We start from the raw sequence: 17,471 nt of genomic DNA on the forward strand, positions 1-17,471 counted from the left end.
TGGCCTTCTAGGCAGAGTTGGAAAAAAAAAGCCATATCTCAGACTGACCAATAAAAATGAAGATGGGCAAAAGAACTGTTCTATCTTGTCGATGCAGTGTGTAACCTGCCAGCTGTATGTTAATCATGTCGTCGTTCAGCCATGACTTGGTGAAATATAAGATATGACAGTTATTGATGTTCAGTTGGTAGGATATACATGCTTTGAGCTTGTCCCAATTTATTTTCGAGCGATTGTATGTTGGCCAGTAGTACGGATGGCAAGGGCAGATTACCCACTTTTCGGCAGATCCTCTCACAAGGCACTCCAATCTCTTTCCCTGTTATCTTTTCTGTTTCTTTCTCCTGCAAATGACGGGATGAGGGCCTGTTTGGGTGTCTGGAGTAAATCCCTCTCGTCCGACTCATTAAAGAGAAATACTTCGTCCAGTTCAAGGTGAGTAATCGCTGTTCTGATATCCAGAAGCTATTTTCGGTCATAAGAGACAGTAGTAGCAACATTATGCACAAAAATAAATAAATAAATAGCACGGTTGGTTAAGAGCCCATGAAACGGCAGCAATCCTCTCCAGCACCATCTTCGAGCATAAAGAATACATGTTGATATGCTTTTCCATTTCCTACCGTGACTGGTTTGACATTAATATCCAGTGATAAGGTAAAATAGATCTAAAACAATTGTTATTTGGCCTATACACATACACAATCACTTTATCCAAACTGATTACGTGTTTACCTAGGTCTCATCAATTTAAAAATTACAGTGCATGGAGTATGCTGTTATTTCTATCGTAAAAAAATGAAGTAAATGCTTTTTCCACTTGGAACCGGCAGGTTCGCGCGATTTTATTCATGGTTTCCACGTGTGTAAAGAATACGCTTAGAGAGAAAAGTGCGTAAAATGGGGAATGAAGTTCCATTTACGTGAACATAACTCGGGTCTGAATTACCCCACATTGAGCCCATGTGCGTACAATTGAGTGTGTACTCACCACCAGCCCAATGGTTAGTTGTTTTCTGGGTTTATCCCAGGTCTCACTGAGACAGAGCAGGTAGCTCTCTGGAGGATCTGTCACCACATCATCACACTCCCCCTCCTCCACATCAACCAGACTATGCACTGGGTTGACGTCTGATACCCAGGGTCAAGGGTCAATAAGCACACTATAGTGGGCTGAAGTAGTCACACACAGGAGGAAACTACTGCAGCTGTGAGCAGTTGACTACTCTTATGCCCGGTCCATACATCACCTGTATGGATATGGTGAATAACACAACACACACACCAGCATATGTAAGGATACCCTCCCCCACCAGTGTAGACTTTGTGTAGAGAGCGCTGAGTTGGCGGGTGAACAAAGTGTTCTTATTGGCTCCGGAGGCCTTAATGGCCGACGTCTCTGTCTGCTTCACCACGCCCACCTGAGGTGAGAGAACCAATCACAGTCAATCAAACGTAAATCAGACACACTAACATGTGTCATCACTGACAAATAATTATTTTTCTTCCTAAATTAATAATTAATCTGTGGCAGACAATAACATCACACATAAACAACGGCTATGGTGACATTTAACAGTTGTATGCCTAAAACATTTCACATTGCATTACTTAAAATACTCTGTCTGCCCTTTGACTTCGATAATGAGTTGCAACAGTAATGGGCCTGACTGGAGAACCTTGAATCTGCCCTGTTCCACACCTTGTAGCCCTGGGAGACAAGGCGTCTTACGTGAACGAACAAGCGGTGTGTGGGAATGCTACACGTCATGAAGTTATGGTCCAGGTGACAGAAGATGTTCAGCTGCTTCGCTGCTTTCTACACACACACAAACCAGTGACAGCAAGGGAGCTAAAACATCTGCGATCTACATACACACATTGATTAACACACATCAGGAAGTTAGTCCAGGTGACAGAAGATGTTCAGATTCTTCGCCGCTCTACACACACGCCTCTCACCTCTGCGTCCTCGCCAAAGAACCTGTACTTGTATCCACACTCCACAGCCAATAGAGCGTCTTTATGTTGCTCTTTAATCTGCAGGTACTGCTGCTCCAGAGGAGTGTACCCACTCTTAGAGATCCCACAGGGGGCACTGGTCACAGAGACATCACCCCCTACTCCTGGAGGAGTCTTCATTACAGCCCCCCTTCTTCTTCTTCCTTCTCCTGGCTTGGCAAACTGAATGAGGCTGAGAGCCTAGGAAGGAACACAACAATAAAGTTTCCATTTAAAGCTGCAATATGTCACTTTTTGGGTGACATGACCAAATTCACATAGAAATGTGTTATAGATGTGTCATTCTCATTGAAAGCAAGTAAGAAACGTTAGATCTGTTATATATGTGTACTATTGCTATGCTTCCTGATCTTAAGTTGAATTTTTGCATCTTTTACTTTTGGTTTTGTACAGCAGCTTCAAACAGCTGAAAATACAATATTTTTGGTTATGGAGAACATACTTCACAGCAGTGTAGATGGTACAATGACTCTTTACACTATACTTGCTTCTTTTGTCACAAACTGAAATTAAGCAAACTATTCTAATTTTAGCAACGAGTTAATGCCGGAGCGATTTTTACATAGTGCAACTTTAACATACAGTTTCAAACTTACAGAATACAATTAATTAGGAGAAAATCAAAGAGAAAGGTGATGATGATCTCCTACCTGGTTTTTGGATGATGGCTCTGGACTCCGCCACTCCTCTTCTTCGCTTTTCTGTCTCTCTTTATCACCAGTCATTTCTCTGTGGGCCACAGCCTCCCTACCTCCTACATCCCCAGGCCCATTACCTCCATGAGCACACCCATTGCCTACATCACCAGGCCTACCACCTGCATCCTCAGGCCCACCATCTGCATCCTCAGACCCGCCACCCGCATTCCCGGGCCCAGGAGGGCCTCTGCCTTGGGGCTCACTAGGGCAGACGAACCCCTTCAGTCTCTCCAGGGTGGAAGAGGAGAGGCTGCCTGCCCCTCGAGAGGAGGGGGCCCTGATTTCTGATAGGAAAAAGGGATAAGAGGATAAAGGATATAAGGATAAAATTAAAACTGGTAGTGGCTGTGTAAACAAACCCAAAGTGTGGATTGCAGGCAAATTGAATTATTTCAAAGTAAGTACATATTTATACACTCTCCCTCAAGGTAAATCATTTTCTGATTTTGATTAACATTTTCAGGGGGGTGCCTACTCGACTGGACAAGCCTCCACTCTCTAATTTGAATCTTCTAAAATAGTTAACATCTCATTTACATGTCAGAATGTTGAATAAACTTCATTTGAAGTTAGTCTACCTAGTGTCCACTGATTTCATCCTTTTATTGTTGGAAATCTGAAATAAAATATCCATAGGAAAGTATTATTAATCGCACTTCAAAATTTGTGTTTCTGTGCGTGGCTCTCACAGCTTGTTCGTTAATCATGTGCACACGCAAGTACATGCACGGATACACGTGCACAATGTAAGTACATGCACATGATGCACGCATACCTACCAAGCTCTTGTAGGTGTTTATATGGTTTTGCCCATGTGCCAGGAGATTGAAATCTCAACGGCAGTATCAGTGTTTTGAAATGTCGGTTTAATAATACTTTCCTGTGGATAGTTTGTATAAGGACTAGAGGTCGACCGATTATGATTTTTCAACACCGATACAGATTATTGGAGGACCCAAAAAGCCGATACCGATAAATCAGCCGATTTTTTTATATATTTTTTTATTGTAATTAAAACATAAAAATGTTACCTTTATTTAACTTAGAATGTGTTCTTAACTGACTTGCCTTATTTTCAATGACTAGGAACAGTGGGTTAACTGCCTGTTCAGGGGCAGAAGGACAGATTTGTACCTTGTCAGCTCGGGGGTTTGAACTTGCAACCTTCCGTGGGGCGACGCACAATTGGTCTAGCGTCGTCCGGGTTAGGGAGGGTTTGGCCGGTAAGGGAAATCCTTGTCTCATCGCGCACCAGCGACTCCTGTGGCAGGCCGGGCGCAGTGCGCACTAACCAAGGTTGCCAGGTGCACAGTGTTTCCTCCGACACATTGGTGCGGCTGGCTTTCGGGTTGGATGGCGCTGTGTTAAGAAGCAGTATGCCCGTACGGGAGTTGTAGCGATGAGACAAGATAGTAGCTACTAAACAATTGGATACCACGAAATTGGAGAGAATAATGGGTTAAAAAAATTACATTAAAAAAAATATGAATCTCTCCAGAAATAAGTCTCTCACTGTTGCCGCCTGTTATAGACCCCCCTCAGCTGCCAGCAGTGCCCTGGAAACCATATGTGAATTGATTGCCCCCTATCTATCTTCAGAGTTCGTTCTGTTAGGTGACCTAAACTGGGACATGCTAAACACCCCGGCCGTCCTACAATCTAAGATAGATGCCCTCAATCTCACATAAATCATCAAGGTACCCACCAGGTACAACCCTAAATTCATAAACATGGGCACCCTCATATATATTATCCTGACCAACCTGCCCTCCAAATACACCTCTGCTGTTTTCAATCAGGATCTCAGAGATCACTGCCTTATTGCCTGCATCCGCTATGGGTCTGTGGTCAAAGACCATCACTCATCACTGTAAAACGCTCCCTAAAACACTTCTGTGAGCAGGCCTTTCTAATCGACCTGGCCCAGGTATCCTAGAAGGATATTGACCTCATCCCGTCAGTAGAGGACACCTGGTCATTCTTTAAAAGTAATTTCCTCACCACCTTAAAAAAGCATGCCCCTTTCAAGAAATGTAGAACTAAGAACAGATATTTCCCTTGGTTCACTCCAGACCGGACTGCCCTCGACCAGCACAAAAACATCCTGTGGCAGACTGCACTAGCATCGAATAGTCCCCGCGATATGCAACTTTTCAGGGAAGTCAGGAACCAATACACAGTCGGTCAGGAAAGCAAAGACTAGCTTTTTCAAACAGAAATTTGCATCCTGTAGCTCTAACTCCAAAAGGTTTTGGGACACTAAAGTCCATGGAGAATAAGAACACCTCCTCCCAGCTGCCCACAGCACTTTAGAAAGAGAGGGTCCAGATTGTCTAGCCCAGCTGATTTGTAGAGGTCCAGGTTCTGCAGCTCTTTCAGAACATCTGCTATCTGGTTTTGGGTGAAGGAGAAGCTGGGGAGGCTTGGGCAAATAGCTGCGGGGGTGCGGCGCTAAATATCATTTTTTTCTATTGTGTTATTGAATGTGTTTGTTTATTCCATGTGTAATGCTGTGTTTTTGTCACACTGCTTTGCTTTATCTTGGCCAGGTCGCAGTTGTAAATGAGAACTTGTTCTCAACTGGACTACCTAGTTAAGTAACGGTGAAATAAAATTGTAAAAAATAAAAACATTCCAAGTAATTTTATTGCTTTGTTTCAGACTGAGACCTTTGCTATCAAGTCTGATGTATTATGGTGCTTTCAAGACAACTCTAAAATCGGAACCTGATATACGTATGCAAATAAAAAAAAGCGTGAAGCTTCCTATTGGTTGATTTTGATACTTTTCAAGTGGGGAAACTCAGTGCTCATCTTTCTCAACGAGTTTCCAAGTCAGAAATGTCAGCATCTCCGAGATCCGAGTTGTCGGCTAGGGGTGCTCACCATCGACACGCCAGGATATGACCTCACAGTTCATGTCCTCCTTTTCCTGTCCATTATGGGCCAATTTGGCTCGTTTCAATAACGACCCACCATTATTATTATTCGGAGAATGCTTATGCTGCACAATACAGACAACACAGAAGAGGGAAATAAAATACAACTTAATTCATAGTGTGCAACACAAGACCATTGATATAGATGTGTGTGAGAGCGAACAAGTAAACGTTAACAACAGTTACATGTAAAGTATAAAGCCATTGCATTCTCACAACTATGTCATGCACTTTGGTTGAGCTATGTCGGAGTTAAATGCTTTATTTGTATACAGTTACACAATAACATTCGCACTGTCTGTGTCCTTACCTTTCCTTTAGGTCCTGGTTTCAGCCCAGCGCATAGCTCAACAGAGTTACCGATAATACCGGATTGAACGTTTCTGTCAGGGGCACTGCTGCTCAACCCGCCGAAGTAGCTACTTATAGATGTCTGGGTAGTGCAGGACTTCTTGATTGATTTAGGCATTTTACAGATAATTTGCGAATATAAAGTCTCATGCATTACGAAAAAAATAATTGCATGCTTTGTTTCAGCTTTTGATATTTGCGAATACGCGGGTCTCTTCCTCGCTTCTTCTTCTTTAAATTTGAAATTGCGGATGGCAACCAACTGAAAAGTGTATACAGCGCCACCTATCGCGGGTGGTTAAGAAGTGCGAATTCAGTACACTTTGTGAGACGAAAAAGGGAAGAAAAAATGCCCCAAGAGGCTGCTGGGTGCACCTGATAAGCCACCAATCACCCCTTTAAAAGGTGGACAAATCTTACCAATCACACAATTCATATGGTATCCCACACGCCTCGTGTTACCTCTGAAAAGTGATTCAAACCACACATCGTACTGTGCAATACGCTTTCAATGGTGATGTTAACTGAGACTATGTGCGCATTTTCACTATAGAAGCCACACCCAAAGTTTTCAGAGACAAATTCCTTGGTTTCGCGTGAAATTGTATTTGAGATGAACCATGTAATATTTACTATACAGATAAGGAAAGTTCTTCTACAACTGAATTATGTCATTGGCAAGTGTGGTTCTTATAAAAGCAACATTTAATTATAACTTGGAGAGTTGTTTAGACGCTGATTTTCAAAATTGCATACTGCTGATTTTCATAATTGCATACTATCTGAACTAGCTAATATAGCTAGTATCACCTAAAGCATGTTAGTTACAGTAGCTAGCTATAAAAATATTAGCTAGCTATCCTCACGTTGTAGCTAAATATAATTTATTTGTTCCCATTCAAGTCTGTTCCCACTCAATGATGACATCTCCCATCACTCAAGGTATGTTCAACAATTCCCTTCGATGTTTGTCTCAAAAGAATAAGTAAAACACTACATCAGTTGAAATCTTTAGTCAGATTAGCTAGCAACTTGTTATTAGTTTTTTAAAAGGGAAAATCAGCCGTTTCTAGATCAATTGAGACTTTTAAATTAATGGTATGTACCCATTGAGTTTTGAATATATAACTTATACATGCATTGTGAGCTTATTTCATACCCAACCAGAACCCCAAATAAAAGCTTGTTTTACTCCAATGTTTGTTGTAGCATTGATTGTCAGTCCTTGCATCCATAGCCCTTGCTGTGAATTTGAGTGGTAACATTTTTCCAGCCCCGTCCCATAACTTTTAATCAAACAGGAACATGGTAGATGCTTTATTGTTTCTACTGCTGATTGCAGCTTTAAGTGCTTTTCATTTGCTTCATATTGTAACCTGCAATAGGCTCTATGTGATTGCAGTATAATGAAAATACTGGCTCCTACTATAATGACCAAGGGCTTTTGGTCTTGCTGGCAAAGGCTAACTACCTTTCAGTTAGACCAAAAGGCCTGAAGGCTCTTGTTCAAAGACAAGGAAACACTTAAATTTTGCAATTTAATATTTCATATATCTTTGTTGTTGTAGGAAGAAATCTCATAATGGCTAACATCAGGGGTACCCTTGTGTCTTATCATGAACGGGGTATGAAAAGGAGGTCCTCAGCCCTGGTGACGGAGGCTGCTGCGGCTACAGGACTACCTGTGTCTGTAGTTAAGGTATGAAATGGAGGGAAGGGGCGAGAGGGAGATGGAATTAGGGGTATGTGACTATAGGGTTGTTGGATTTTGAGGGGTTAGTGGAAAGGGGGATTGGGGGAAATAAATAGCCGGTGTTCTGATACCCTGCATCCATAAGTGTTCACACTTTCATTTCAACTCATGCATTTTAAAAGCATTGGATTGGTGCAAGCATAATGGGGAGACATTCCACCACAGCACAAGACAACTGAACGATCCCAGGCCAAGTTTTCTTTCCTAACCCCCTGTATTATTAGAATATTGTGAAATAAAGAATAAACAATCCACCACCTAAAACACTGCTTATTAGGCAGGATCAGGCAACAGTGTAAAATCATGTTTAATTACAGTACTATAAACTGCATTTTATCAACACAGTTATACAATGTTATGCTTGAATGTTTTTAGTTGAGTTACATCTAACGATAATGCTTTCCTTTCAAATTACAGAACTGTGGGTAACTATGGGTGTTCACGTAATACCTCCTGCAACACCAGGCGACGCAAAGCTGCTGGTCATAAGCGCAGCGTGTCTGCCTATAACTTGTTTTGCGCAGAGATGCTGGAGGGGAAAGACATGTATTCTCAGATTAATGTTTATTCCAACATAAAAAATGTAGTCCTACATTCGGATGTGAAATGTTGATAATTGCTCTATCATTTTCACCTCTCGATTCAATAATGCGTCTTTCCACAGGAATCATTAGATATGATATATTCCTCATTTCAAATAAGACTGTTTCCCGCTGGATTATTTTTAAAGTAAGAGTATTATTTAAATAATTATATTAACTGATAATACCAACATGTTTTAAGCAGAACACCATAGTGCCTGTGCCCAAGAACACTAAGGTAACCTGCCTAAATGACTACCAACCCTTAACACTCACGTCTGTAGCCATGAAGTGCTTTGAAAGGCTGGTCATAGCTCACATCAACACCATCATCCCAGAAACCCTAGACCCACTCCAATTTGCATACCGCCCCAACAGATCCACAGATGATGTAGTTTCTATTGCACTCCATACTGCCCTTTCCCACCTGGACAATAGGAACACCTATGTGTGAATGCTATTCATTGACTACAGCTCAGCGTTCAACACCATAGTGGCCTCAAAGTTAAGGACCCTGGGACTAAACACCTCCCTCTGAAACTGGTTCCTGGACTTCCTGACGGGCCGCCCCCAGGTGGTAAGGGTAGATAACAGCAAATCCGCCACTCTGATCATCAACACAGGGGCCCCTCAGGGATGCGTGCTCAGCCCCCTCCTGTACTCCCTGTTCACTCATAACTGCACGGCCAGGCACAACTCCAACACCATCATTAAATTTTCCGAATACACAACAGTGATGGGCCTGATCACCGAGAACAACGAGACAGCCTATAGGGAGACAGCCTATACAGTCGTGAAGCGGGCACGACAAAACCTATTCCCCCCTCAGGAGACTGAAAAAATTTGGCATCGGCCCTCAGATCCTCAAAAGGTTCTACAGCTGCACCATCGAGAGCATCCTAACTGGTTGCATCACTGCCTAGTATGGCAACTGCTCGGCCTCCGACCGCAAGGCACTATAGAGGGTAGTGCAAACGGCCCAGTACATCACTGGAGCCAAGCTTCCTGCCATTCAGGAGCTCTATACCAAGCGGTGTCAGAGGAAGGCCCTAAAAATTGTCATAGACTCCAGAAACCCTAGTCATAAACTGTTCTCCCTGCTACCACACGGCAAGCGATACCGGAGCGCCAAGTCTAGGTCCAAGAGGCTTCTAAACAGCTTCTACCCCCATGCCGTAAGACTCCTGAACATCTAGTCAAATGGTTACCCAGACTATTCGCATTGCCCACCCCCCCTCCCCTCCACACTACTGCCTCTCTCTGTTGTCATCTATGCATAGTAACTTTAATTAACTCTACCTACATGTATATACTACCACAACTAACCGGTGCCCCCGCATATTGACTCTGTACTGGCCCTGTATATATTGTTATTTTTTTTACTGCTGCTCTTTAATTACTTGTTACTTGTATCTCTTATTCTTATACACATTGTTTGAAACTGCACTGTCGGTTAGGGGCTCATAAGTAAGCATTTCACTGTAATACCTGTTGTATTCGGCGCATGTGACTAATAATATTTTATTTGATAACTGGCCAATTAAGTCTTTTTTGGGGTGTTTTTATCCAGATTCACTACTACTACAAATAATTCATTTTAATTTGGCAGATGACTTTTAGGACACTCAAGGACATCTTAAATTAAAAGTAGGCCTGATACATGAATATACAGTGGGGCAAAAAAAGTATTTAGTCAGCCACCAATTGTGCAAGTTCTCCCACTTAAAAAGATGAGAGGCCTGTAATTTTCATCAAAGGTACACTTCAACTATGACGGACAAAATGACATTGTAGGATTTTTAATGAATTTATTTGCAAATTATGGTGGAAAATAAGTATTTGGTCAATAACAAAAGTTTATCTCAATACTTTGTTATATACCCTTTGTTGGCAATGACAGAGGTCAAACGTTTTCTGTAAGTCTTCACAAGGTTTTCACACACTGTTGCTGGTATTTTGGCCCATTCCTCCATGCAGATCTCCTCTAGAGCAGTGATGTTTTGGGGCTGTTGCTGGGCAACACGGACTTTCAACTCCCTCCAAAGATTTTCTATGGGGTTGAGATCTGGAGACTGGCTAGGCCACTCCAGGACCTTGAAATGCTTCTTACGAAGCCACTCCTTCGTTGCCCGGGCGGTGTGTTTGTGATCATCGTCATGCGGAATGACCCAGCCACGTTTCATCTTCAATGCCCTTGCTGATGGTAGGCTTTGTTACTTTGGTCCCAGCCCTCTGCAGGTCATTCACTAGGTCCCCCCTTGTGGTTCTGGGATTTTTGCTCACCGTTCTTGTGATCATTTTGACCCCACGGGGTGAGATCTTGCATGGAGCCCCAGATCGGGGGAGATTATCAGTGGTCTTGTATGTCTTCCATTTCCTAATAATTGCTCCCACAGTTGATTTCTTCAAACCAAGCTGCTTACCTGTTGCAGATTCAGTCTTCCCAGCCTGGTGCAGGTCTACAATTTTGTTTCTGGTGTCCTTTGACAGCTCTTTGGTCTTGGCCATAGTGGAGTTTGGAGTGTGACTGTTTGAGGTTGTGGACAGGTGTCTTTTATACTGATAACAGGTGCCATTAATACAGGTAACGAGTGGAGGACAGAGGAGCCTCTTAAAGAAGAAGTTACAGGTCTGTGAGATCCAGAAATCTTGCTTGTTTGTTATTGACCAAATACTTATTTTCCACCATAATTCGCAAATAAATGTATTAAAATCTGGGAAGAGGATACAAACCTGGGTAAGGGTTTGGTACAGTTTTGCACATGGAGCCAGGATTGGTTTGATTTGTTCAGTTGATCTGGTGCTGGTGTGGATTCTGGCTGCGGAACCAGTTGGAAGTCTGTTAATGCGGTTGGTGGGGATCTGGTGAGGAGAGTGTTACACTAGTCTAGTCAGGAAGTAACCAAGGCATGGATGAGGGTTTCGGTGCTGGAGTGTGACAGTGAGGGGTGGAGCCTGGAGATTTCTGAAGCACCAATATCTTTCAGCATCAGAGTCACATCTCTATTAATCACCATTGGAGCACTCCACAATAATATCACAATCTTCAGCGCTAAAGCCCATACAATGATCCTATCACCAATATATAGTTACTAGCTTTTACTTTAAATTAGAAACAGCAATACACACAAAGGTTTAGGAAGGCATGCCCAGGGAGAAGTAGAGCTGATCCCGGCTGGAGGTCATACTTTTGCCATACTTACGATTCAACTACCATTACTGGAAGTTTGGTGTAAGTCACCTTCACTTCTCTTGTCCCCTCAAGGCAGGCCAACCTTTACAAATAATGGGAAACTTCTGACCACCGGGAAACACTGGAAATGTATAGGGAAAACCCCACCCACCAATAATGAGATGCACCTTGGCGCAATCACAGTTAGCTGACGCATGTCACACCAATAAAATGTGGGTTATTCCGTAATATTTATTTGGAGAATAATTATAAAGTGATTTGTTTCATTACATAAAGCCATTTGTTTTCCAACATATTTAGAAAGAGGTTAAGCTACACATAACTAAGTCGTGTGACTAAGTCGCTTAAAAATGTCAGCTTAATGGTGTGTATTATATATTGTTAAATAATATTATATGTGGACTATAATATATTGATACAGTCATGGGTCACTTGCATTATTGTGTGTTTATAACCTACTGTGTCTGGCCTGTTAATCAGTTGAATATCTGCTTAAATAGTGAAACAACATGGTATGCTCGCCTTAGCTCTGTCACGGTAGAACTGTATCCCGTGGCGCGGGAGCAAGAGCACCCATTGTCTTGTACAGTGGTTCCTCCTTTAAAAGTTGCGACCTTACACCGCGGGACTTAGAGGTATCCGGAACCGGAACGTCCTGTTTCTGATCACAGCTGTCGTGATTTAAAAATATATATTGTATGACTTTACTGCATAGAACTCAACAACCCGGTCGCATTCACAGGTAGTATCACATTTTCATTTCATTACAGTACAACGGTTTGATTTGTTTGATCGTAGCTAGCTACATAGCTAGCTACATAGCCTTCTTTGTATTAAAGATAATTGTGTAGTCTAGAGCGATTTTCTAGGTTAGCTAGCCAGCTATTGTCGTTCTCTTAACGCAACGTAATGTAAACAACACTGCTAGCTAGCCAGCTAGCCCCCGAATAGCAGCACTGTTGAAACTATTACACTGAACGGAACGACTTGATTAGTGTAGTGTCAACAACGCAGCCACTGCCAGCTAGCCTACTTCAGCAGTACTGTATCATTTTAATAATTTTAGTCAATAAGATTCTTGCTACGTAAGCTTAACTTTCTGAACATTCGAGACGTGTAGTCCACTTGTCATTCCAATCTCCTTTGCATTAGCGTAGCCTCATCTGTAGCCTGTCAACTATGTGTCTGTCTATCCCTGTTCTCTCCTCTCTGCACAGACCATACAAACGCCCCACACCGCGTGGCCGCGGCCACCCTAATCTGGTGGTCCCAGCGCGCACGACCCACGTGGAGTTCCAGGTCTCCGGTAGCCTCTGGAACTGCCGATCTGCGGCCAACAAGGCAGAGTTCATCTCAGCCTATGCCTCCCTCCAGTCCCTCAACTTCTTGGCACTGACGGAAACATGGATCACCACAGACAACACTGCTACTCCTACTGCTCTCTCTTCGTCCGCCCACGTGTTCTCGCACACCCCGAGAGCTTCTGGTCAGCGGGGTGGTGGCACCGGGATCCTCATCTCTCCCAAGTGGTCATTCTCTCTTTCTCCCCTTACCCATCTGTCTATCGCCTCCTTTGAATTCCATGCTGTCACAGTTACCAGCCCTTTCAAGCTTAACATCCTTATCATTTATCGCCCTCCAGGTTCCCTCGGAGAGTTCATCAATGAGCTTGATGCCTTGATAAGCTCCTTTCCTGAGGACGGCTCACCTCTCACAGTTCTGGGCGACTTTAACCTCCCCACGTCTACTCATTCCTCTCTGCCTCCTTCTTTCCACTCCTCTCCTCTTTTGACCTCACCCTCTCACCTTCCCCCCCTACTCACAAGGCAGGCAATACGCTCGACCTCATCTTTACTAGATGCTGTTCTTCCACTAACCTCATTGCAACTCCCCTCCAAGTCTCCGACCACTACCTTGTATCCTTTTCCCTCTCGCTCTCATCCAACTCCTCCCACACTGCCCCTACTCGGATGGTATCGCGCCGTCCCAACCTTCGCTCTCTCTCCCCCGCTACTCTCTCCTCTTCCATCCTATCATCTCTTCCCTCTGCTCAAACCTTCTCCAACCTATCTCCTGATTCTGCCTCCTCAACCCTCCTCTCCTCCCTTTCTGCATCCTTTGACTCTCTATGTCCCCTATCCTCCAGGCCGGCTCGGTCCTCCCCTCCCGCTCCGTGGCTCGACGACTCATTGCGAGCTCACAGAACAGGGCTCCGGGCAGCCGAGCGGAAATGGAGGAAAACTCGCCTCCCTGCGGACCTGGCATCCTTTCACTCCCTCCTCTCTACATTTTCCTCCTCTGTCTCTGCTGCTAAAGCCACTTTCCACCACTCTAAATTCCAAGCATCTGCCTCTAACCCTAGGAAGCTCTTTGCCACCTTCTCCTCCCTCCTGAATCCTCCCCCCTCCTCCCCCTCTCTGCAGATGACTTCGTCAACCATTTTGAAAAGAAGGTCGACGACATCAGATCCTCGTTTGCTAAGTCAAACGACACCGCTGGTTCTGCTCACACTGCCCTACCCTGTGTTCTGACCTCTTTCTCCCCTCTCTCTCCAGATGAAATCTCGCATCTTGTGGCGGCCGGCCGCCCAACAACCTGCCCGCTTGACCCTATCCCCTCCTCTCTTCTCCAGACCATTTCCGGAGACCTTCTCCCTTACCTCACCTCGCTCATCAACTCATCCCTGACCGCTGGCTACGTCCCTTCCGTCTTCAAGAGAGCGAGAGTTGCACCCCTTCTGAAAAAAACTACACTCGATCCCTCCGATGTCAACAAGTACAGACCAGTATCCCTTCTTTCTTTTCTCTCCAAAACTCTTGAACATGCCGTCCTTGGCCAGCTCTCCCGCTATCTCTCTCTGAATGACCTTCTTGATCCAAATCAGTCAGGTTTCAAGACTAGTCATTCAACTGAGACTGCTCCTCTCTGTATCACGGAGGCGCTCCGCACTGCTAAAGCTAACTCTCTCTCCTCTGCTCTCATCCTTCTAGACCTATCGGCTGCCTTCGATACTGTGAACCATCAGATCCTCCTCTCCACCCTCTCCGAGTTGGGCATCTCCGGCGCGGCCCACGCTTGGATTGCGTCCTACCTGACAGGTCGCTCCTACCAGGTGGCGTGGCGAGAATCTGTCTCCTCACCACGCTCTCTCACCACTGGTGTCCCCCAGGGCTCTGTTCTAGGCCCTCTCCTATTCTCGCTATACACCAAGTCACTTGGCTCTGTCATAACCTCACATGGTCTCTCCTATCATTGCTATGCAGACGACACACAATTAATCTTCTCCTTTCCCCCTTCTGATGACCAGGTGGCGAATCGCATCTCTGCATGTCTGGCAGACATATCAGTGTGGATGACGGATCACCACCTCAAGCTGAACCTCGGCAAGACGGAGCTGCTCTTCCTCCCGGGGAAGGACTGCCCGTTCCATGATCTCGCCATCACGGTTGACAACTCCATTGTGTCCTCCTCCCAGAGCCCTAAGAACCTTGGCGAGATCCTGGACAACACCCTGTCGTTCTCAACTAACATCAAGGCGGTGGCCCGTTCCTGTAGGTTCATGCTCTACAACATCCGCAGAGTACGACCCTGCCTCACACAGGAAGCGGCGCAGGTCCTAATCCAGGCACTTGTCATCTCCCGTCTGGATTACTGCAACTCGCTGTTGGCTGGGCTCCCTGCCTGTGCCATTAAACCCCTACAACTCATCCAGAACGCCGCAGCCCGACTGGTGTTCAACCTTCCCAAGTTCTCTCACGTCACCCCGCTCCTCCGCTCTCTCCACTGGCTTCCAGTTGAAGCTCGCATCCGCTACAAGACCATGGTGCTTGCCTACGGAGCTGTGAGGGGAACGGCACCTCAGTACCTCCAGGCTCTGATCAGGCCCTACACCCAAACAAGGGCACTGCGTTCATCCACCTCTGGCCTGCTCGCCTCCCTACCACTGAGGAAGTACAGTTCCCGCTCAGCCCAGTCAAAAGTGTTCGCTGCTCTGGCCCCCTAATGGTGGAACAAAGTCCCTCACGACCCCAGGAAAGCGGAGTCAATCACCACCTTCCGGAGACACCTGAAACCCCACCTCTTTAAGGAATACCTAGGATAGGATAAGTATTCCTTCTCACCCCCCCCCCTTTAAGATTTAGATGCACTATTGTAAAGTGACTGTTCCACTGGATGCCATAAGGTGAATGCACCAATTTGTAAGTCGCTCTGGATAAGAGCGTCTGCTAAATGACTTAAATGTAAATGTAAATGTATCCAGCGTCATGGCTTCATTGCTCCAGACCACCACAAGGGGGAGTTAGAGCACTCATTATGCATTTGGGTCCCAAGGTTTTCATATAACCGAGTGGTTCCAATGACGAATTTGACACGAGCCATCCGTCGCTGGTGACTTTCTTCAGCAAAAGGAGGCTGACAAAACATTACGGGTGAAGCAAATGTAAGTAATTATAATGTCATAATGAGTCAAGCAATAAATGTACAATTGAGAGGAATATGTTAGTTAATGTAGAGACAAACGATTGTGCATATTCTTTTGTCATAAAGTTAATTCACGAAAATCGCTATTTAGCAAGTTAGCTGACTAGCTAGCATTAGCCAACTAGCTAGCTAGTGTTATGAGTATGAAATTGTCATTTGTGTTGTTTAATGTTTTAGAGACTCCTGAGAACCAGAACCGGGCTGTCGTCTTGTGAAACAGTGGATGTAAAGAATGTAGCTTGCTAAAGCATTTACTGCAAATTGAATGTACAATTGTGTTAGCTTGCCTTGATGACTTGATCATTTGAATACACCAGCAACAGCTGGTGAGGTGTCAGGTTCGCCTCTGTACTTAAAGGGAGATTATTCGAACTCTGTGAAATGCTGCAGATCTGCCCGCAGATGAGGTAGGAACACATATCCCACACAGAAGAGGTGGATAGAATTCGACAGGTCAAGGTAGCCTTCTTCCTCCAAACTGTGCAGCAAGTTGTAGCACTGACATGTCACAGCACTCCAAACATCTCCCCATAAGCGTTCCACTCTTAATAACACATAAATAAAAGGTTTTGTGGAGGGAGGAACCTAATCTCTGGTCCTGTGGTGGGTCCGAGGTTATAGAAATGCAAGTTGTGTGTGCCTCTGTGAGTGGTTACTGACTGACGCAGACACCTATCAGAGTGTGCCTGAAACATCTAAATATAGAGGACTATGTGTCTCACCACTTGGTTATTGCAAGGCTAACCCCCAGTGAAATCAAGACATGGCAGCAACAGGGGCTTGATAGTCCAGTGAAAATGGCTGAGTGTTTATGTGGTATAAATCTGAAAATTAGCAGCTGACATTTTAAGGGTTTTTCAATTAATGCCTGTGAGACAGGTTCCATATACAACAAGACAGGCAGAGATGGAGAAAAAGAACACAGAACAGTTTAATTACCTCTGGTTGTGGACACTTTTGCCAGCAATAAAGCTTCCACGGCCTGTTCCTCGGACAGTGAACATCTGGCAATATCTACATTTTTGACCCCTTGATCAGCTCGCACTCTGCAGTAAAGAAAATAGCTTATTTTTTTGTAGATATGAAAACAGTAACTGAGATATGTCCATTCAATCTAAAGTGGCAGATGTCGCGGATACGTCAATAAAGAAAGCTTAACACCAGGCTGGTATTGTGGTTGTTCATTATTTGATGGGAAATATGCAATATGTATACAAAATAATATACTTACCTTCCTTGAAAATCCATCTATACCGCCAAAGATGACAATGTTGTATCTTGAAAAAAAAGCATTGGAATTAAAAGTTAAATGTTTAACCTATTAACCAGGGGAGCAGGAATAGAGTATTTGTGCAGAGCGATGCACCGAAACTTGATCATGCTAGCAATGATATCTGCACCATCTACACGCGCAAAGACTCCCTAACTCTTTGCCATTGTACACGATGGCTCA

At 44.4% G+C, this 17,471-nt stretch overlaps 1 protein-coding gene across 4 annotated transcripts in view; it reads right to left on the bottom strand.

Moving 5' to 3' along the window:
• Window positions 1-6,239, bottom strand: part of msh3 (mutS homolog 3 (E. coli)) — a 140,114-nt gene extending 133,875 nt beyond the window's left edge. For 2 of the 4 annotated variants that reach the window (XM_046346628.1, XM_046346626.1), the window contains exons 1-7: window positions 5,969-6,239; window positions 5,606-5,723; window positions 2,673-3,004; window positions 1,963-2,202; window positions 1,703-1,819; window positions 1,304-1,421; window positions 992-1,131 (exon numbers count right to left, since the gene is read on the bottom strand). In XM_046346628.1, coding sequence (XP_046202584.1) covers window positions 992-1,131; window positions 1,304-1,421; window positions 1,703-1,819; window positions 1,963-2,202; window positions 2,673-3,004; window positions 5,606-5,723; window positions 5,969-6,163 — 1,260 coding nt within the window. In that variant the 5' untranslated portion in view covers window positions 6,164-6,239. The remainder of the gene's footprint in view (window positions 1-991; window positions 1,132-1,303; window positions 1,422-1,702; window positions 1,820-1,962; window positions 2,203-2,672; window positions 3,005-5,605; window positions 5,724-5,968) is intronic. The other 2 variants (XM_046346627.1, XM_046346629.1) reach the window with 2 other exon arrangements.
• Window positions 6,240-17,471: the final 11,232 nt, after the last annotated feature.

The sequence above is a fragment of the Oncorhynchus gorbuscha genome, linkage group LG04, assembly GCF_021184085.1.
Source record: "Oncorhynchus gorbuscha isolate QuinsamMale2020 ecotype Even-year linkage group LG04, OgorEven_v1.0, whole genome shotgun sequence".
Lineage (NCBI taxonomy): Eukaryota > Metazoa > Chordata > Actinopteri > Salmoniformes > Salmonidae > Oncorhynchus > Oncorhynchus gorbuscha.